At 40.0% G+C, this 22,490-nt stretch overlaps 1 protein-coding gene across 2 annotated transcripts; it reads right to left on the bottom strand.

The window, feature by feature from the left end:
• Positions 1–22,279, bottom strand: b3galnt2 (beta-1,3-N-acetylgalactosaminyltransferase 2). Of its 2 annotated transcripts, XM_036126037.1 has the most exons (13): positions 21,903–22,279; positions 20,159–20,285; positions 19,688–19,788; positions 10,085–10,284; positions 9,851–9,946; positions 8,357–8,467; positions 7,887–7,965; positions 7,145–7,328; positions 3,345–3,470; positions 3,077–3,236; positions 2,936–2,992; positions 628–800; positions 1–101 (listed from the first exon to the last, which is right to left on the bottom strand). In XM_036126037.1, exons 1-12 carry the CDS (start codon positions 22,024–22,026, stop codon positions 663–665), a joined length of 1,503 nt encoding a protein of 500 aa, XP_035981930.1. In that variant the 5' UTR covers positions 22,027–22,279; the 3' UTR covers positions 1–101; positions 628–662. The 2 variants fall into 2 exon arrangements, with proteins under 2 accessions (XP_035981930.1, XP_035981929.1); XM_036126036.1 differs by having other exon boundaries at positions 1–800; positions 21,903–22,278.
• Positions 22,280–22,490: the final 211 nt, after the last annotated feature.

Below are 22,490 nucleotides of genomic sequence, written 5' to 3'. Positions count from 1 at the left end.
TCTGTCTTCTGGGTTCTTTATTACCTCTTTGTTGAAACGTCCGTTTTCACAGAGGCTCAGAAAGCCTGCGCTGAGGATCACACACACATACAGAATGATGCCTAACAAACACAGTAAGGCCACATCACTCACTATTTGCACGAGAACCGTTACAGTACAAAGAGTCTCTGCTTGTGAGAAGTCTACAAACAAGTGAGGGGTGGGTGACAACATTTTTTTTTTTTTTTTTAACCAAATAAAGCCAAGCGGGACACTCGTCTTTAAAATGCAATTAAATATTCCCTTTAAAATCACATTTTTATAAGCTAGCAAAGCCTTCCAGCGACACTGAAAACTTTCCCCTTCACGTCTCCCTCCACATGAACTCAGTTAATGGCTAACAGGAATTACTGACAGTAAAATACGGCTAAATCTGAGTTTAAAGCACACCTCTAAACTGCAGATGGTTTATTTTTTATTAAAGTTTTCAACATTGTAATTACAGCAGGAAAATCCTACACTTCAAGTCTTTGCATCACAGCAGAATAACTAACCACCGCTCGGTTTGGTTAGTTAGGAAATGTCCCCAGAAACCGAACAGGGGAAGAAGTGTTTATGTGCATGTTGTTGTTGGTTTTTTTTACCCACAGTGCCACATGGTGGGCGGTCGGAGCGGACCACCATCAGGGGTCCCAGGGACACCCACAGGGGTCTCTGCAGATGCTCTTCCTGTCCCAGAGGACGCGCAGCTCCTCGGCCGTGTGCTGTGGAGACGACAGCATGTCCAGGTAGCAGTTCTTCTCACACAGCCAGCCGGCGTCCTGCAGACAGGCGGCAGCTCGTCATTCGCAACAGACCCGAGTTACGATGGAGCTTTTAATTAGCTACAGACACTAGAGGAGCAAAACCTCACCATTAAATCTTTTTTTTTTGTTTGTTTTAAACTCCCACATTCAGAAAATGCATTTTAGTAGCTTATTTCTCTCATACGCCTCTACGTAAAATGGGAAACACAAGAGAACATTCCATTTATCATCATTGCATCTCCATCCAGCATTACAAATGCTGCCGAACTTAGTTTCTAAATGCATTCTTGCACCAATGACCTCTGCACAAATCAAATTCTGTACACACAAATATTTTTTTTTAAAAAGTACTCACCTGTACACTGTGACTTTCCCCTGTATTGTTTACACTTAAATTGTTTACTTTTAAATCACTGCTGCACCTTATACTGTAATTTAATTTTACTGCAATTTACAAGCCATATGCAACGAAATTTCGTTCTGTACGTACTCTGTGCATACAAAATGACAAATAATGTTGTCTAAGTCTAAGTCATTTAAGTAATGCTGAGGTGTTGACGATCATATATCAGGGAGTGTAACAATTTTCTTTTTAAAGCAATGCAATCTATAACAAATAGGGTTGTACTGAGGATCCGGGTTTGTGTTGAGCGCCTACGTTTTCTTGTAGGGTTCGTGAGACAGGCCTTCTGCAGGTGTTATGTTTTTAAGGTGCTCTGCTGCTTTAAAAGCTGCTATGCATGCAGCAGAGAGGAGGCTTTTTCCTCTCCTTCCTCATAACCCCATTTGGTTTGGTTTGTTGCTTATCTTGTGGTTGGGTTTTGTTAGGTTTGGTTTGCATTATCTTATTTCTGGTTAGTTATGGGTTTTGCATTAATCCATTTTGGTTTCTTCTTTCAGGTATTCCCTTTTCAGGTTTTATTTCTTTAGAGTAATTTAAATTAATTAATAAATTTAAGTCCTTGTGTGGTCTCCTTTACTGTTACCCCACCAAACGAGCCTGTTGGACGTAACAGAGGAAAAAAAGCTTGCCTTGTTTAGATCAGCAGGTTTCTTTACTAATCCTTAGACGCTAGATGCATGTAAATTTTTTTAATATGCATTTCTGTATATATATATATATATATATATATATATATATATATATATATATATATATATATATATATATAAAAAAAAACCTTTTATATAAATCCACGCTCAAGCTGACCTGAATCAAATGGCTGAATTCATTCATCAGCATCAGGCTTGAAAGGCTGACGTTACAACCGCACTGCATTGTGGGATACCTGACATCTTTGAAACAGGCTTCTGCTTGTTTACGCCACCTTAATCCACCACGCTGTCTTTGTTTTCTGCCCTTTTCTTTTTAAGAAGTTAAAAACGTGATGCAAACCTGCTGTGTCATTAACCGTCACCCTCGTTCACACGATCGCTTTGGGGAAAAAGAGCGATAGGTTGAGATGTTTCAGTTTTTAAATCGTTGCAGGAGCTCTGAACTGACACAGAGACGCAGAATGGACTCTGGGTAGCAGCCGTGAAACGACCAAACCTTACTTTCCGTCAGGTCAACAAGCGATACTTGCTCATAAATGGCATGAAGGTGGGTAATATAATGCTTGTGTGTTCACCAACTCAAAAATGTACTTAAATGCCACGGTTGATGCATACTTGGACAAAAAGGGAAATAAAACTCCATCTGAGCTGAAAAGTGTCTGATTGAATCAGCATTTATGAAAAAAAGCTGATCTGACAACATTATACAGAGCTATAAAACATGCCTCCTGCACCAATTCCATCTTCTGGAGAAGAGAAAAGTATGTGTAGATTAATGAATTACAAAAAAATGTGCAAATAAAGGTCAGTCTTAGGTATGCTTTCCTCGCTACAGCTTTGATTTTATGTAATGTGCAAATGAACTGCTGCCGCTTTCCTCTGGAGGAAAAAAAAATATTTGTATGCATTATTCATTTTCCTTCTAGTTTCTCTTTTAATGTCAAACTCTGACCTTTTTACGAGTCCAGTGGTAATAAAAGGTGCACGGTTAACACCGGACACAACAACCTAGAGCCTCTAAAGTCTAGATAAGCGGTGTATTTAACCGCTGTATGAAGACATGCTCAGAAAAGCGCCATTCTCGTTTGTTTCACCTGATATTTCTGCGGCCCGACGGCTGCCATCCATATCCCCATGCTTACGTCTTCTCCCTGTAACAGAATGTCCCAGAGAGGTCGCTCAGCTTCACAGTGGCGGTTCTCTGCCACGGCTGCTCGACGCGCGGCGATCTCTACCTGATAGGCTTTCAGCTGCCCGGCGTTAGCGGCGAGCCAGCGGACCAAGTCACGGGAGACGACGTAGCCGGAGCCGCAGGCGAACGCCGGGTACGCCGGGCTGGCGTACTCCAGCTCCTGCCACTTGCCGATGCGATCCACAGCCCAGCTTTGCCTGAAACTGGGTCAGGAGGCAATATGCGGTCAACGGCAGAGCCAGTGGGGGGAATAAAAAAAATAAAAAATAATAAAAAAATTCACACAGGATCAGACATCAAACTGTCCTTACTTCCCCCACCAGAAGTTTCTGCGCTTCAGACCCTTGTGGTCAATTTTCATTAACACCGAGTCGACGTCGATGTAGCAGTCATCGTCCGTCTTCAGCAGCAGATCAAAGTCAGCGTTTCCCACGGACCTGTCAGGAAAGGGAATTTGTCACTTTAATTAAAAGGAGCGCCCGTATTGTTTGAAAAGAAATCTGCTCGGAGATATTGCAAATACCACCGAGAGAAGGAGGACAAGAGGTCTGCAAGTAACTCCCGTCTTAAAAACTACACACAGCACCGCTAAAATGCCAAATAAAATGAGACCATGATGAAGAATTTCCTGCATTTTTTCCCCACCTTTACTTTGCAATAAATCTTCAGGGTTCCCACACCTTGGTGAACATCAAATTCAAGGACCTTTCAAGGACTTTCCAGGACCAATTTCCTCAAATTCAAGGACCACACGTGGCGGCATTTACCTACTGTGACCGCTGAATAGATTATCATATTTTAATACAATGCAAATTCAATAAAAGACTAAACAGCATAGACGTTGTTGGGTCAGAAGCAATGCAAGAAAGTGGACTTAATTTATAGCCTACATTGATACTGATCATATTCATAGCCTACATTTATATCCACAGTACATGGCTATGCCATACTACATTACATATAAGATGTACATTAGCCTACTGTTTCATGGAAATTTATGGAAAAAAGTGCAGCATTGAGATGTTCAGAATTATATCAATTTGTTTCACTTACTTTCATGTTTGATTAAGCTAGTTTTTGACTTTGACTCTGAAAAGTCGCTGAGTTGGCAACACTGCGTAAATGTAACCTATTGGACGTACGTAGGCCTAAACCGTAGCCTACCAACTAACGAAGAAGAGCGAACGTACTTTTGCAAATTAAAAGTCTGCGGAATCAACATCATTTTAAAAGATCGTGTGGTAGTAAAATAATGACACATGAGTCGTCATCCGTGTGAACTTTCAACCCCACAAAAAAATTCAAGGACTTTCAAGGACAAGGTGTTTTTTTGGCTGTTTTCAAAAACTTTCAAGGGCCTTGAATTTATTTTTTCAGATTCACAAACTTTCAAGGATTTCAAGGACCCGTGGGAACCCTGAATCTTGTACATTTCAACAGCAAAATAAATAAAATAATCAGGGAGGGAATTTATTAATCCCATGAGGGAAATCGTTGAGTTTTAAACAGCATCGACAAAGACATTTAAAATAAAAACAGCCAAAAGACTAAACAATAAAACAAAGACTAGTGTGTAAAATGGAAATATCAGTGACATAAGATGTTCATGGAGGACAGATTCATCATTTATCTAAACATAGTACAGCAGGGTTTGTCAAGTTGCACTGCAAAAACAGAACTAAAAATAAGTAATATTTTCTTAAAAAGAGTGTATCTGTCCTTGAACTGAGCAGGTAAATAAGATTATCTGCCAATGGAATAAGACTTTTGCACTTAAAATAGGGACAACATATCTCCATCATCTTATTTCAAGTGCAGTATGTCTAATTATTTTATTTTAGGGGTCAAAATACTCATTCCATTGGCAGATAAGATTATTTACCTGCTCAATTCAAGGACAAATACACTCTTTTTAAGAAAATATGACTTATTTTTAGATCTGTTTTTGCAGTGTGAATAAATGAGTGGATGGAGAATCCAGCCTGACAGCTGCAAGCAGAAATAAGAAATTAGGAGGAAAATAAAACTGTTGCAATAAACTGCGCGCAGAGCCTTAAAATAATACTCAAGTACTTCCTGGCACCAATTATGGTCAATCTGATTAACCTGAAGTGAAGCTCTGGTATCGTAGTAGGTGTTTGCTGATATTTGCAACTTTAAGCTCAAGACAAAATTATGAGAGGGATCATTGTTCAAACACACTGCTAAGGGTATAAAAAAATGCAACAAACCTCTCCAGAAATGATCCAGAAGAGAGTCAGAACCTGACAGTAACCCTGAAGGAGGTGCAGGAATTCCCTGGTCGTGTTGTACATATGGAAACAATCGCCTAAACTCGCTCGATTTCTTGACTGATGAGTTACAGTTGCATGTATAAAGTTTATTTTTTTTTTAAAGAAAACATCTAGTTTTAAAAAAAAAATATATATATATATATATATATCCAACCATAACGCAAACGCATGCATCAGCAAGAGAAACAATAAGCCCACTGTGCCTATAGTGAAACATGGTGGTGGCAGCATCATGATCTGGGGTCACTTCTCTTCTTATGGGCCTACATTTCGGGTCAAGATGGATGAAATGAAGCCGTTCCACCAGACACCAGCTCTAACTATCCAGGTCAAGATTAGTGGTGGGTGTTGCCAAAGAACTCACAATTCGATTCGAATCACGATGCATCATGATCCTTGAATTATTGCGATGCATCGCAATGCATTGTGATATTTTCACTGGCTGACTGGCTGTGTATGATCTGGATAGTGTCTTCAATTGATACATAATTATTCATACATAGCTGTATTTATTGAAAGGACTTTTGGAGGTATTGCCATGAAAATAAATATTACTGTTACTGGACACAAATATTACTATTACTGGAGTGGACACACTGACAAAAAGTGCTTAGGATTTATTAAACTTAAAATAACAAAATAAGTATAATCAGTGCCGCTTACATGGCCTCAGTGGTCCTTTAAACCAATCAAATTAAAACATTCAAATGTTTGCGCATGTAGAAATTGGGGCTAGCTTGCAATCGAATGTTGTTTGTTAAATCAGTGCTTGTGGCGCTCGAGGCTCTTGTTTTTCTGGATGGCGCCTCTGCATGTGTACCTTTAAGTTTGTTGTGTTCCCACAGTATTTCATTACGATGTAACAGTGTTTGCAAATTACGTGCGTCATATCAATTTGGTTTTTACCTTCTTTGTTTTTAAAGCCAAAATGTGTCCAAACATCTGACTTGACATGTGATGGAGCCGGGCGAATTTTCTCAGTCTCCCCCATGTTTTGTTTATGAATGACTTGTCGCAGTATCCCACGGCCGGAAATGCTTGTGACACAAGACAGCGGAAGTCAACACATCCGCAGCGACATCTACTGGACTGGAAGTTGTATTTCACTTGTTTTTGGCTGATGTTCGCCAACCATTCATCCAAATTATTTATTTATTTATTTATTATTAATAATCGATACTTGGTGTCAAGAATCGATGCATTGGATCGCGAATATTAGAATCGCGATGCATCGTCATGACGATTATTTTGCACACCCCTAGTCCAGATAGAGTTCATTTTTCAGCATCACTGTGAGTCCAATCATACATCCAAATCAACAAATAAAAGCCTTCACCAGAGAGAAAAAAAATGACATTTCCTATTGGCTCAACCAGACTCTAAAAAAGGAGATGTCTTCACTTAATGATAGATCTGGTGGAGAACCTCAGCATGCTGAGGGATGAGTAGATGCTTCACCAAGCTGTTAGTCAGGTTGACGCAGATCTGCCCATTTAGAAGCCGAACCACGTGAAATCATTCATCATGGTCTCATTTTACTACATCAGACCGAACCTGGCATTTTCACCAGGAGTGTGTACTTTCCAGATCCACTGCAGCTGTCAATTTAAAAGCCCGATCCCACTCAAGCGGGTGCACTCCGCTATCTGATGACTCACGACGGCGAAGCTTCTCCGTCTGAGTGATTGCAGCCGTAATTTTAGCACAAAGACGTTTTGGGGTGGGCGACGGCACACTTTCATTTTCAGGTTGCTGATTTCCTCCGAGGGCTCAGGCAATTTGGAGACGGAGAATCGAGTCATTAGCACTTGGCATACCATTTATAGAACTGAAGCAACTTGGAAGGCACGTTCCTGTAGGTGTCCACCACGTCCACGAACACCATGTCGCCGTGCCTGAGGCTCTCCTCCCGCAGAGCGGCGTCCTCCCGCCTCAACCTGGCGGCGCGCTCCTCCATCCGGGCGGCACGGCCTCGCAGGAGCTCCGACAATCCGTCTACGTCTGACGCGCAGAGCGGTGATGGAAGGACCGGCGCCACGGAGGTAATCAGGAGTGAGAAGAAAGCAGACAGGAGAAAGAAAAAAAATAAATAAACAATGCTGCAACTATTTATTCGGCACGGCGTTAAGCAACGGCGCATCGTTGAGAGATAACTAATTACTGGCTGTCGAAAGAATGATAAAGCTGCAACACTTTTTACAAAACGGATCATTAGTTCTGTTTTCAGAGATGCCGGATGATGATTTTGCTCCATGAAAACGGCTGCAGATTCGCTGTCGGACAGAAGCAGATGCAAACACAAACTGGTGAAAATCAATAATCCAACAAAGCCAGGTGTCCGTTTGACATAAGTGCCAGTGTCTTCAGGTATCCCCCCCCCCCCCCTCTCTATATATATATATATATAAAACCTAATCTCATAACCTGCCAGAGTGAGCAATGCCTCTTGGAGCTTTTATATTGGGATTATCTCTTTCACAACAGATGGTTCTTGGAGGGATTTTCATTGAACAGTTTTCATGAAAAGCTGAGCCGAATCAATTGTGCTGCAGGACTGACCGTAGATGGTGAACGTGAAGCCTCCCGCCAAACCGGGAAATCCAAGAGCACTTCTGTGAGGCAAGGTGCCCTCTGCAATCTGCGTTTCCACAAGAAATTAAAAAAGCACAACAACAGATTTAAACGCCACAATTTGTAATCATCTGTCCTTGTGCCCCTTCAGTGCAAAAAGAGAACTAAAAGTAAAATATTCTTGAAATGAATGTATTTTTCCTTGATTTGAGCAGCTAAATAAGACTATTTGCCAATGGAATGAGTATTTTTACATCTAAAATAAGATAATTAAACATCCTGCACTTGAAATAACATGAGGACGATGAACTGTTCTTATTTTAAGTGCAGAAATCTTATTCCATTGGCAAATAATCTTATTTACCTGCTCAAATCAAGGAAAAATACACTAATTTCATAAAAGTGTTATTTACTTTTAGTTCCCTTTTGCAGTGTTCCTTTGTGATGTGAATACTTACAGAGGAGATCTTGAGGACGCCTCCTCCATCATTGAGCTCCACGGAGGAGGAATTGACGGTGGTCAGCGAAGCGGAGTCCTGACTCTCCCAAACCAGCGTCCCCTCAAAGCCCTGAATAAACACACTTCGTTCAGGCTCCAGGATGATGTCGCATTCACGTCTAATTTTACATTAAATTGCACATAACAGATCTGTATCGGTCACGTTTCACCACCACAGACACGCCGCACAGGTCAGGGATAAAGTTGGAGAGAAGATGCATTAATTAGACAAGCAGGCAAGAGACCCAGTGTGACTATGGAGGAGCTGCAGAGGACCGTAGCTCAGGTGGGAGAAATAACAGTCATGCATTCAACAAGTTTGCCCTGTATGGGAAAGTGTCAAGTAGAAACTGAGGTGTTGCTTTGCAGCGAGACAATGAGCTTAACATTCAGCCACAGGTACACGGTTTTTAACAAAGCATATTCCAGCGCTAGAACGAAGATTTATGTTTACAGATGCTCTCCATCCGGTCTGACAAAGCTTCACGTCTTTTCCAGAAACACTGCAAAAAAGGGAACTAAAAGTAACATTTTCTTGAAATTGGTGTATTTGCTCTTGATTTGAGCAGGTAAATAGGATTATCTGACGATGAAATTAGTATTTTGACCCCTAAAATAAGATAATTAGATATAGTGCACTTAAAATATGATGTTTGAGATGAGCTGTTTCTATTTTATGTGGAAAAATCTTACTCCATTGGCAGATCATTTAAACTTACCAGTTCAAATCAAGAAAACTTTACTTACTTTTAGCTCCCTTTTTCAGTAAGAAAAATGAGGGGGGCAAAATTAATCTCTAAGCATGGAGAGCTTGTAAGGACAAACCCTAAAAAAACTGCAGCTGTAAAGGCGGCAACAAGTCGTCCAACAAAGTATAGTTTTATTTGCACTACTTATATTTGGTCAATCCATTGCATTAAAAAGTTTTCATGACATGATGTCAAAACCTTTGTTACCTAAAAAGGGACATCAAAGTACGTAAAATCTTCCTGAAATTTGTGTATTTCTCTTTGATTTGAGCAGCTAAATAAGATTATTTGCCAATGGGATGAGTATTTTTTACCCCTAAAATAAGATAATTAGATATCCTGCCCTTGAAATAAGATGATGGAGATGAACTGTTCTATTTTTAAGTGCAAATATCTCATTCCATTGGCAAATAGTCTTATTTAGCTGCTCAAATCAAGGACAAATACACAAATTTCAGGAAGATTTTACTTACTTTGAGGTCCCTTTCTGCAGTGTAGCACCAAAAAGAAATTATAGAAGCATAAACTCTGCTAAATGTGCAAAGTTTATAGTTTCAAAATAACATTTCAAATCAGATAAAACTAAGAAAGAAGCATGTTTAATTCATAAGCTGTGTGAAAAAAGATCTTTGAACCTGATTCAAGCCTGAGGGATTTCTTCCCTGGTTTCATTGAAGCCAAGCACCCTGTGTGGAGAAACTGACCTTGGGCAAGATGAACTGCTCCACCGGTTTGTACCACGCCCAGTTTACCATCGTCCCCATGCTGATGGAGCTGAAGCGGGCCGTAACCACCGCCTCCTGCAGAGGGGAAAAACCAAAAAAATTCAATAAGCAATAAAAAGACATTTATCAGAACGAGGTTAGCCGTGTCCTCCAGCTGCCCCCAAGCTCATCTTCTGCCAGATAAAGGAACATAAAGAACCGGTGCGCCATCACCTCCTGGTCGAGCTGCAGAAGCTTCACCGTCACGTTGCTGTGAAGTTCAGGCCGCGTCCCGCTGGAAAACACCCCGAGCCTGGTGATCACCACCGGGTGCAGGACTTTAAAGTCCAGGGCGATAGCCGACACGTCGGAGGAGACGAGCAACGAGGGGTCAGCCACCGTGACGATCTCCATCTCTGCATCCTTCCCCGTCACTGGATTACAGATGGTGAGAAAAGCACATTTATTATTTATTACTCTTCCAACATGCCTCCCCGCTTTGTGATAAACACTCAGAGCCTGTTAAGATAAAAAAAAAAACACCACTCTGTAAAAGCAACACTATCGGAGGAGCCGGTTTTCAAAGTGAGCTTCTCTTAATTACAAAAAGAGAAGTTTATTATTCGGGGGGATCAATGAAAAGATCAAGGCTGTTAAAGAGAAGCAGGCTCTTCACTTCAGACGCAGGCAACACCGCTTCCACTGCTCCCTCCAAAATAAAGGCAATTAGAGGTGAGGAATCACAGGGAGCGAGCAGCGGTTTATCAAACCAAATGTTTTCCTCCCTGACAGAATGGAATTGAACTGCAGGACCTGAAGATGTAGATGTGATGTTTCTGTCCCCACCACATGCAAACAAATTGGTGCAGAGCCTCTGCTTTGCCAAGGCCAGTCAGTGACTCAGTGACATTAGTAATAAAGCCTAATTAGCATTAATGGTCATTTATTTTTTTAATTATCTTTCAGCAGCTAGATACCTCAGACTGCTTGTTGCTTTCCGAAGCGATTTAAACGGGAATATTATTATTTTTCTCCTGTAATTAACGTTGGAGTGTAGCTGCTGTACGTTAGCTTGTGCTAACCAACCTGAAGGTTTGGTTCAGTTCTATCAGCTTTTTGAAAGCCTTGTCATACAAGCCATGCAGTTTAAATAAAGCAAAATAACATAATAAGAATAGACTCCCAGAGTCAAACCATAGAGGCTCGGTTATTTCCTCCTGCTACTCTCCCTTATTTGCAATTATGGATGCCATTAACTTTGTTTTCTGTCTGTAGAAGGAGGTTCCTGGCTCAGTAACTGTGTTTCCTAAAAAGAGACTTTTGTGTACATTTCTATTCTTCCCTATCAAAAGCTGCCTCAGAGCTACTGTGTTTCAAGGATTGTTGCAACGTCAGTGACTCAATGCGTTTAAGTTACCTTCCTTACGTCAGTTTTTTAACAATCTCAATATTTGACCAACCAAATTTGACTTTCGCATCAATAAGTTGGATTTTACTGTAAATAGTTTTAACTGAATATATATTGTACCGTACTGTAATGAGTTACTATTAACCGGATTACATTAGGACAGATTTGGATTCTTTGTTATAAGATAAATAGGACGGGTTTATTTGCAAATCTCACAAGACCCTTGAGAAAATATTTGTTGTACGGCCAGGCGATGTGGCTTAAAAGTAGAATATACGATTTTATTATACCAAATTAGAGACACCCGTGAAACTGGACACTGTCTCTCTCCCCCGTTCAGGACTTACAAGCTTCTGCGTTACATTGACGCACAGTTTGCTGAGTGTATACAGCTTATATCCTTTTTACTTCTTATTTTACTGTATTCTTATTTTTTGTCTGCACCTTCAACACCAAGTCAAATTCCTTGTAAGTGCAAACCTACTTGGTGATTAAACTTGATTCTGATTCTGAGAGTATTTTTTTTTCTTTACCCTTAATTTTGTAAAGACAAACTACAAAAATAATTAAAAAGAATTTACAATCATTTTGTCTGAGAGTTTATCTAAATTCAGAGCGCAACTGAATACAAGCTGGGAAACTTGCTTATAAATACATGGTAGGTCCTAACCTTTGTAGACAATGAACTAAGTGCCAAAATGTTTGCTGCTAGTGGTTTCACACAATGAGCTATAGTTTGGGTTTACTTCTACAAAAAGGCTTCACTTCACTTGTGGAACTTTAAACCTACAAAAATAAACAAATAAATTAAAGTGCCTCTTCTTAGGGTAAAAAAAAGTTTCCTCTTTAGAATATTTCCACAATATATTTTCCTAAACATATATTCAAAGTTGCATGCTTTTATAAAAACAATTTCCTCTTTCAGGACTGATATAGTGCAAAAGTTACATGGTGGCCCAAGGGGTGGGTTGTTAAAAAACACAACTTGATTCTCCAAAAATGAAATCTTCAAATTCTAATCAATTAAAATCAATTTACCGCCCAGTCGTAATTTGTTGAGAATTGGTAAGAAATGGATAGTTACAAATTTACTGACTTAATGAGGAGCTCGTATGGAGTGGCTCACCATTAGTATGTCAGGTTTTTTTAAGTGACACAGTGGTTTAAATCATTTCAGCCAACAGAGCTGAAGTAGTAAAACAGACAACTGCTAAGTTTGCTCAACATCCACCTGGTGTGACAGAAGAGAGAGAGCGGCTGCACGCTCATCTTGAATTAAACGGTGGTGACAGGAAAAAAACGTCTGAGGTGTATGTTGTACAATGGGGAGACAGACATTCACTTAAGGACGAGAGTTTTCTGTCTCACAACTTCAAAATCATACAAGCTCAATCTATAAAGTACTTTAAAATAAAACATTCACAAAGTGCTGTACACACAAATACAAAGAACGATAAAAGGATGGATAGAATGATGGATGGAGGGACTGACAGAACGGATGGAAAAAACAATGAGTGGATGGATAGAACAATGGACGGATGGACCAAAACTGCTAGTTTTTTAAAAAGAAGAAAGAACCTGTGCTCTCTGGACTCTCTGAAGGGGGCGGAGCTTGGTGACGGAGGTTCCTGAGTCTGCGTTGTGATTGGGTGGGAGGATGTAATGACTATAATATGAATCTACATGGCTAGAATGCAAAAGGAAGAAAAACTGTTGTATTGAACTTTTTGGCTACGTTCACACTGCAGGTCTTAACGCTCAATTCCGATTTTTTTTGTGAAATCGGATTTTTTTGCGTGTCCGTTAACATTTCCACATATATGTGACTTGTATGTGATCTCCTGTGTGAACTGAATACGTCCCGCATGCGCACTCGAGGACGTGATGACGTCACACGTAGCAAGCGTCCTCAGTGTTTGCGGAAGTAAACATGGATTATAATGCTGCAGCGTATTTTGTGGTCATTAATTTCTTTTCTAACCGGAGCTTTCTCTCCATTGACTGCTCTCCTCATTGTAGTCCGCCATGGGTGTCGTCTCTCTTCCCGCTTCTGCATAGCAGGACGCAGAATAGTGACGTTTGTCGAGTATCAGTGACGTACAGGTCGGATAAATGCGACCCGGACGTACAGACACAGGTCGCATTTGAAAAGGTCAGATACGTATCGGATTCAGGACCACATATCCAAGTGGCCTGGGTCGCATTTGAAAAAATCCGATCTGTGTTGTTCAGACTGTCATAAAAAGATCAGATCCAGGTCGCATATGGGCAAAAAAAAAAAAAAATCGGAATTGGGTCACTTCAGGCTGCAGTGTGAACGTAGCCTTTGTTGACCCTTTTTCTATCATCAAATATATATATATATATATATATATATATATATATATATATATATATATATATATTTATTAGGGCTGGGCAAGTTAACGCGTTAATTTCGCGTTAATTCATTAGACTATTAATGGCGATATTTATTTTATCGCGCATTAACGCATGTTGCTCACATGCTTTCAGTCAGTGTCAGTCAGCACGCGCGCTGACTGCAGGGCGCTGTCACGGCAGCACTCTTCCGCTCCCCCTCCCCTCTCGTACATGGCTCAGCGGCGCCAGCCAATCAGCACGCAGGCTCAGCCTGGCCCGCCCACTCAGCTCTCACACAAACTTAACAAACAAACAGCTGAGAGAGAACGCAGCAGCGAAAAAACACGAACAGAGGAAGTAGCACCGTTTGGCTTTATTTTAATACCGTAAATGAAATCAAGCTGTATGTTTTGTAAAAAGCCGGTTCATTTCAGTGGAAACACAACAAATTTATCTAAGCACGTGAAAAAACATGAAAACGTCGAGCCCCAGAAACGGAGAGAGGAGACGAAACTTCTGTCATTGCCCCGACAGACCCACAGACGTCTCTGACTGAGGCGTTTCAGTCCTCCAGGGAACATCCAGGTAGATCAGTGGATGGATGGATGGATGGATGGATGGATGTTACTGGAGCCCACACATAACATGTAATTAAGACCTTGAAAGAACCCAGTACATATATTAAAAAGTGTTATTTAAGATAAGATAACATTAGCTAATCCTTTTTTTATCCCACGACGGGGAAATTTATAGGATTAAAGCAACAGGCAGGTGCACACAACACAGACAAAATTACATAAGGATTGAAATATATAAGAGGTGGATTAGCGAAAAAAACACTGAACATAACATTATTATTATTATTATTATTATTTAATTGTAATAATAAAATAAAAACCACAAAACCCAAAAGGTCAACAGTTTCATGATACATCAAGCTTAGGGACTGGCTAATATACAGCAGGTCAAAAAAGGCCATATTTTGGCTGCAGTGCTTGCTGTTCTCTTATGAAGAAAAGATCAACTAGTGCACTAAATTCAATAGATGGGTTGAAAATATCCAGTGTAAAATAAGTGCTACAAATGTTACAACACTTTTGTTCATATGGCAGCAGAACATTAAAATAAAAGTGCTCTTTACACTACTTTTGAATTCATTCTTGGAGTTTGTAAATACAATGCGATTAATCGCGATTAATCAGGGCGATTAAATATTTTAAAATTACATATTAAAATGCCCAAACAGGCTATTACACTTTCAGAAATAAAAGGATAAAACATACAATTAATTTGCAAATAATCTCGAGTTAACTATCGACATTATGTGATTAATCGAGGAAATGATCCCCCCCTCTGTTTTTTTTGCAAATCGCGAATTGGTGCTAGTCTGGAGATTTCCAGGAAAATAATCAGCAGTAACAAGCAGTACTCTATCTAACTTTTATTCCTACTTGATTTTATTCTGTTTTATTTTGCTTTGTACTGAATTGTGCTATATAAATAAATTTGCCTTGCCTTGGACAAATTCAGGTATAACATGTTCCTCTCCCAGTGTGATCACAAATTGTGAAAATTGGTAAAACCATTTTCCCTCAATATAAAAGACGCTTTCTAGCAGAATTAAGCAAACATAAAATTATTTTTTGACCATGCTGCTGTGTAAGTTAAAAGCTTGATAGGGCCGAGTAATTATTTACCCGAGCTGGATATCAGGAGAAAGGGGACATATTCACCTGGATGCAAAGCACAAACCCATTTAAAAAAAAAACTAGAACAAAGTTTTAAGGGGCTAATTAACATTCACCTCATTGTAGCCCCAAAGACAAATGCATCACAAACAAACACGTCTTACCAACAAATTAACTTGTGCTTTGACCTGAATCCAGAGTCCAGCGGCTAACTGTCTTTAAAAGCAGCCGCCGTCTCTTTTTTTCCCATCCAATTACACTGAGCACCTCACACTGAAGCAGCCTGCGATTCTGAGGCAAATCACGTCAATGCGCCTGGCCATTAACACGGCGGCGGTGAGCGGGGAAAAATAAAACGCCGCTCTGACCTTAAAGGCTGTCGTCTGAAAAAAAAAAAAAGTCCATTCTGATGAGCAGTAATTATGTTTTCGTGACAAGCAGAAAACACGGAGCTCGACTGACTGTGAAGGTGAGAGACGCAACTATCACTGCAGACGTCCAACCTGACAACTGATTCTGTCCAATTACAGAATATATGGTGCATCTAAGCATGACTAGATGGATAACCTTGATTAAAAAAAAAATAATAAAACAGCTGTTTCACCGGATCAGCGTATCAGAAAATTTCAACATTTTTTTTTTTTTTGTGTGCATAAACAACTCAGATTTGATATACATTTACAAGTGCTGCTTTTCCTCCAGGTTCCTTCAAAAGATCCTTGCGGGGCTTTAGGTCAAGTTAAAATAGCCTCTAATTCCATGCAGTCATATACTTCAACCTCATGTAATAAGTAAACGACTTTATCTGTTAAATTCAAAAAAGGTCTGATTGCTGTGTGTCACAAGATTCGAACACATGAAAGATCCTTATCAGCTAATTTAGAAATTCAGAGGCTTTAAAATAATCCAGAAGGTGTAGCAAATATATCCTACAGTGTATTGCACCCGTTAATATGGTAAACCTTGAGTGTGGACCTGTTTTATAAGTTCAATTAATGAGGTCATGTTTGATTCTTTGAATATGTAAAAACCTCCAGCTATGAGATCACATTAAGGCCAAAGTGATATCTGGTTGACATTTGTGGTCTTGTGAGTTTAAAGAATGTGTTTAGAAAAAAAAATTAAGGATCCTTTTATCAATTTCTGTTTCCATCCAATTGTCAGGCGAATTTTGAGCAAACATTTAAGAATGCTGCAAAAAAGAACAATGCGAATGTGGCATGGTTTCATTTACTGGTTTGGAGCGAATTAACCAGGCTACGCAAGTTGACGTCACTCATGGCTGTAATAAACAGGAAGTGGAGGTTGCCAACTAGCATGGACCACACGTCTAAGAAAAATGGGGAGAGGTTTTAAGGAACGTGTTGCAAGTTGTAATTGTTCCGGCATGTCAACTAGTATTGGCGTATTTTTGCGTGTTATAGGAATATCCGGGAAGATGTCGACAGTGGAAGCAGCTGATCAGTCATGCGAGCTAAACGTTTGCTATTTTTAATCAACCTTTTCGAAAGATACTACAAATGCGCACCAAAAAAAAAAAAAAAAAAAAAAAAAAAAACTCTAGACAAGACAAAGTAGAGTGGGAAAATATGAGCAGAGGTCCGGTTGCTTCTGTGGGCAAGACAGAAGCCAGATTTTGGTCTACGTCAGGTCATTGGGTAATCTCATGCCACACTATGCAAACACTCTGTCTGCACTATTTATTTATTTGGAATATTTCTATTAAAAGGTAGATTTTTCTACTGTTAAAACGTAAAATAAAGATCCAAATGTTTTAAAACTCTAATGCTAACTAAAGGACCTGACATGCGGCTGGCAAACAGTACAGTTGAAGGTTGAAATGAGAGACAGCGGATGTGAGTGCGCCACCTACTGGCCAGGAGGAGTTACTTTTGTAGCCATCTCTTTTAACAACTGAGCCATATCTTGATAAACCAAGCAGATATCTTGGTTTAACAAAGCCACATTCTCTCCTTAAATCAAACAAAACGATAATTTAGTCAGAAATAACGTGTAATTTAAGAAACTTTGCTAACTTTAGTGCCTTCTCCTTACGGCCATTACTGAACGGAGCCGCGGTCATGTCATAGGGGTTCTTATTTCTCACTGGGGAACTGGCGCTATACTGCCCTCTGCTGCAGCTTTAGTGAATTGCACTACATTTAAAGAGTTTACCACAGAGTAATACATTGAGATCGCAGCAGTATTTATGTTTTTAAATGACGCTTCGAAGCACACCAACAGTTTTTTCAAAATCGACGTTGCCGATTACTAATTATTGCAACCCTAGTCTGCACTGATCAAGATTCACTCACTTCAGGATATCTAATGCATAAATCTGAAAGGGAAACTGATAGCATGACCTACTTTCATTAATTTTGCTGATAATTACCACACCGCTTAGGGACACGCAGATAATTACATTTATGGAGGTCAGTTCATCCCTAAATATTGAGGGGAAAAAACATAGAAATGACATCATAGTAAGAGTAACATGCCCCATTCGGACACAGTTTAACAAAAATCTATGATTCCAAAGGGGAAAATCTGACGCTTTATTGCGAGGCATTGCAGAGGGTCAGGCTTGGTTCGGCATTATTTACAATTGATTTATTAATCAAGCAAACCGGCATTATGATAGTTCTGCGATACTGTCGCTAGATGGCGCCACATCTGTTTATATCTGTTCATCGTGCCCGTTGCTGGGTTCTATTTATTTATCAAAACGACCATCAAAACATTGTCAAGATGGAGGCTTTGTGTATAAAACGTTATTTTATCCTGATAAAACAGGTTTTGGTCTTTTCTTTTTTTATAAGCATATTACATGACTATATACCTTTACAGTGAGAGCACCACAAAGTGAGATTGATTTTATACTACACCAAACATGCTTTATTTATTCATGTTCAGATTAGCATAACACATGTTTTTTTACCACATACATGACATGTGAAAATAGCGTCATGGCAGCTTGTTTAGATATCTGAAACATTCCTCCTCTCATCATAAAACTTTCACATCAGCTGTGGCAGTGGAAGTTAGTGTTGTATCTGTCTTTTAATCTTTTTTTATGCATTTATGCAACTAAGTCAGTAGAGAACAAATAGTGAGCAGTGCTTAATGTGATTAACAATACATTTTACTTTCGTCAAAGATCAGTTCATGTTGATTCGTCTTAATCTTTGGCTGAAATGTGAATTTTAGTCTTCCCTGACAGTCTACTGGAACCTTCTTGCTTATTTTAATGTGATAAAGACAGCTCAATACAAATTAGAGTTCATTCTTAATGTCGGTTTTGATACGATGTGACTAAGTTTTCACAAATTGTGAAATTATTTGGTTTATTAACCTTGAAATTATTTACTGTATCTAAATCCAAGTGCAATTTCAGACAGAAAGTACTAATAACTATCCATACTCTTGTTAGAATGTTGTAACACATTGATTATTATAGTTATAATTAGTGTTGCGCCGATGCCATATTTTGGCCCCGATACCTGGCTGTGCAGTATTGGCCGATACCGATACCATCTGTTTGGAATTGTGTGTGTGCATATATGAAGAACTGCATACTACTTAGGGTAGTAGAACTTTTTATTGCCTACCTGGAATGGGTGACAATAGTTGTATAAACTTTTGGCTCTCAAAGGCCAAAATAGTGCAGCATTCGTGAAATTATAACATGTATAATAGTAGTGCAACAGTAAGACAGTAAAATTACATTAATAATTGAATATTTTCTTTTAAACCCTGAGTTTTGGCTCTCAAATGCCAAAATAGTGCAACTTTCATGAACTTATATAACATGTATAATACTAGTGGGGAGAGAGAAGGCTGCATTCAAGTGACATACAAACATCAAAATGGTATCAGTGCCCTATTTGTTGGTACTCGCCGATACCGATACCACCATTTTAGTGCTGGATCGGGGCCCCGTCCGATACTGGTATCGGTGCAACACTACTTATAATACTTTTATGTATAGCTGGCCAGCAGTGCCCAGGGACAGATGGAAGAGGGGCTACACTTTGTTAATCTATACTCCACCCCATGTCTAGTTGCATCACACAAGCTCCTCTTTTCATGTTATTAAGATTTTTCTTGTTTCACCTGCAGCAGACTCAGTCAGTCAGTCTTTTACACAAAAGCCTTGGATACAGAAAGGGAAAAGAAAGTTGTCCTTGAGCTGTGGGTGAGCATGACTAAAGCCTTTTCACTTTTTTAATTCTGAATACGGATTCTTTTTTTCTTTTTCTTTTTCATTCTCCCAACTCCTCTGCTGTTGTTTTGCCTCTGCGCTGCTTCTGACAGCTGCAGCACGTTGCAGAGGGCGTTCCTCGGCACTGCGGTCCGCAGATCCCGACCTTTTAATCTCACCTGGCTTGCTGAAGTTCAGGAGGGAGCAGGAGTAAGGATCCTCCCTGTCCTCGTCCGAAACGGGACACCCATGCCGACCCACGATAAACTTCACCGCCACCCTGAAAAAAAAAACAAGCAGAAACGGCTCGGCTCATCTTCTGTTTAGTGCAACATCCAGCTACAACATCTCAGAGGCCTGTCCGTCTCTCTCTGCCCGCCGTTACCATGGTTACTGGGGGTTGCTTAAAGGCCATCACACCTTATCGGCGCCCAGATCGGGAGGGAAAATAAATAAATAAATAAAAAAAAATTAAATAAATAAAAATAAATAAAGAGAGAACAATACTGCCCACCGGTCAGGTAGAGATGATAAAAGCACGGATGCCACAGCCGGCCATCTGTTGCCAGCTGCAGGCTGTGTTTCCATTACACGCGTTCAGACTGAAAGTAAAAGTGAGGTAGATGAAGTCGGAGCATCAGCTCACAAACCTGTGCTGGAAGTGCGGGTGACCTCTAATGTATCCCAGCCACGTGTCTCTTATCGCTTGTCGGAGGTCATGATGGTGCCTCGCTGAAAGCACTCCCACCAAAACTTCAAAGAATGGCAAGGGTTCATCTGCACCGCAAAAAATAAAATAAAAATAAATAAATAAATAAATACAAATTAAAGAATCCCAAGTTTTGTTTGAAATTTAACAAGGGAAGCGATTAATATTATTCTTTCATATACATGATCTAAAGCCCAAAACATCAAAGAAATATAAATGCATCAGCCCACAGCTTATACTTTGATGCACTTTCTTTGAGTTTAACAGAAATTGACGGTGAGCGATGTATGCTTCGTTGCACAAATCAGGATATGTTTTTGGAATACCTTCCTTTTTTCGAGCAAAACAAAAATGAAAGGACGACGAAAACGACCCCGGTGGCAAGCTAACTTTATAGATTAAACAAAACACACTAAAAAAAGATCTAAAAATCACCAGTGTGTAGACAGATAATAAAACTGAATAAAGTAACCTGGCTATCTAGCTGGAATAAAATAAAAAAGACACCCAAATGGCTTGGCTGGCTAGCTAACCAACCAAATAAAAATATAATAATAATAAAAAAATGACCTAGAATGTCCAAGCTAGTTTGCTAGCAAGTTAAATTAAATTAAAAGTTGCCTGTAATGATGAGCTGGGGTCACTTGATGAGTAGAAATAAAATAAAACCACTTCAAACAATCAAAACAGGCTCATCACTAATGGTTAATATGTAGTGAAACCTTGGTTTTATCATTACGGAGACAATTTTTCAGCCCTTTTTTTAAGCCATGCTTTGTCAGAGCCATTATCACTGTAATTAATCTGCATACAACAAAACCCTACATTTCCATAACCTCAAAATGAACAAACCCAACATGCCTTTCTTCACAAAGTCATTAATATAGACAGCAAATAAACGTGGTCATTAATTTTATGCATGTCTTACACCAGCAGATACCACATAAAAATGACCCAGAACCATTGAGGATTTTACATTTTGTATCTGCCCTTAGTGGCAGTCACCATGTTTGACAGGGGTATCTTAAAAACGACCAAAAATAACCAACCTGCTCAAGGCAAAGGTTTGGGGAAACTGATTAAACAGACAATATAAGTTAAATTAAATCAAAACAAGACAGCTAAAACAAAACAAAAGTCATTAGATGGAGAAAGGATAAAAATAATAATAAACGTGAAGAGGCACAGATAATAAAACCATTGAATGATGTCTTTTTTTCTTCTTCCTATAATTAGTTTTTCCGCAAAATGTAAAATAACGCATCAAGATCAGCTTCATTTATACTCAAGTGTCAACGCAGGTTCCGTATGCTTCTTTGAAAAGTAGTAATGCGTTTAACAGACACCATAAAAGAATAAGATTACACATAATACAGGGTCTGAAGTGAGTATTTATGTTGGTGTCAAGGCTGAGATGCTGCGCTTGTCAGACCATCCCAGCAACGCCCAACACCACTGGACTGAAAAATTTCACATTATTTTCTCCACAAAACACATGATAACACGCGTTTTACCGCGACTTGGCCATCCACCGGCTGTCCTCGCGCAGAACCGAGCACCGCGCCGGGGCGGCGCGAGGCAAAGTTAGCCCGCTGCTACCGTGCAAAATAAAAGTTTCGAGGCTTCGCGGAGGTAAAGCCCCGGAGAGGGAGGCTGACAAAAAAATTAAATAAAATTAAAAGTACCCGAGCGTGTGCTGTTGTCCAGCGGGGTGAAGAAGAAGAAGGAGAAGGAGGGTCGTTGTGCCAACCACAAGTGCACCAGGACGGCGACAGCACAGGGCAGCAGGAAGAGCGCTAGCCTCCGCATGGACGGAGCCCTTCCTTCGGCGGCAGCAGGCTGGAGCTGGAGCTGGAGCGGAGTGGAGCCTCTTCCTGAGCCGCTCGGCTGTGTACGGTGTGAGCCGCTCCGTGAGTGCGCCTCATTTCAGCTCCGCAGCTCTCTGCGCCGGGCTCCCCCTCAGCAGCTCTGCCTCAAGTCCTGCCTCCACTGCTCAGGGAGCCCGACCAATGGGAGGCGACGGGCTCTTCCGCGGTGCACCCTGGGAGGTGAAGTTCGAAGGCGTTGCCTTAGTTAGCTAGCAAATTAAAATAAAAGGAATATAAAATATGAACTGTCCATTCAATGTCTAACCCATAAATCTAAGCAACCCAACTAACTAACAACCTGAATTAAAGTAAACTACAAAACAATAGAATGTAAAAAAAGAACGAAAATAAGAAAACAAAATCTGCGTTTAGCTAGCTAGCTAGGATATGGTAAAACAACAACTT

Source organism: Fundulus heteroclitus, chromosome 22 (assembly GCF_011125445.2).
Source record: "Fundulus heteroclitus isolate FHET01 chromosome 22, MU-UCD_Fhet_4.1, whole genome shotgun sequence".
Classification (NCBI taxonomy): Eukaryota; Metazoa; Chordata; class Actinopteri; order Cyprinodontiformes; family Fundulidae; genus Fundulus; species Fundulus heteroclitus.
The sequence above is the reverse complement of the archived record's forward strand: the minus strand, read 5'-3'. Positions and strand labels throughout refer to the sequence as shown.

What these genes read in the sequence shown, in the direction of transcription:
- b3galnt2 (XM_036126037.1), bottom strand. Translation starts at nt 22,026, where the DNA reads ATGCGGAGGCTAGCGCTCTTCCTGCTGCCCTGTGCTGTCGCCGTCCTG. An exon ending in CCTGAACTTCAGCAAGCCAG is followed by an intron (nt 10,285 to 19,687) that starts GTGAGATTAAAA and finishes TCTGTAATCCAG; the next exon opens with TGACGGGGAAGGATGCAGAG. An exon ending in GGCAGCTGAAAGCCTATCAG is followed by an intron (nt 2,993 to 3,076) that starts GTAGAGATCGCC and finishes ATTCTGTTACAG; the next exon opens with GGAGAAGACGTAAGCATGGG.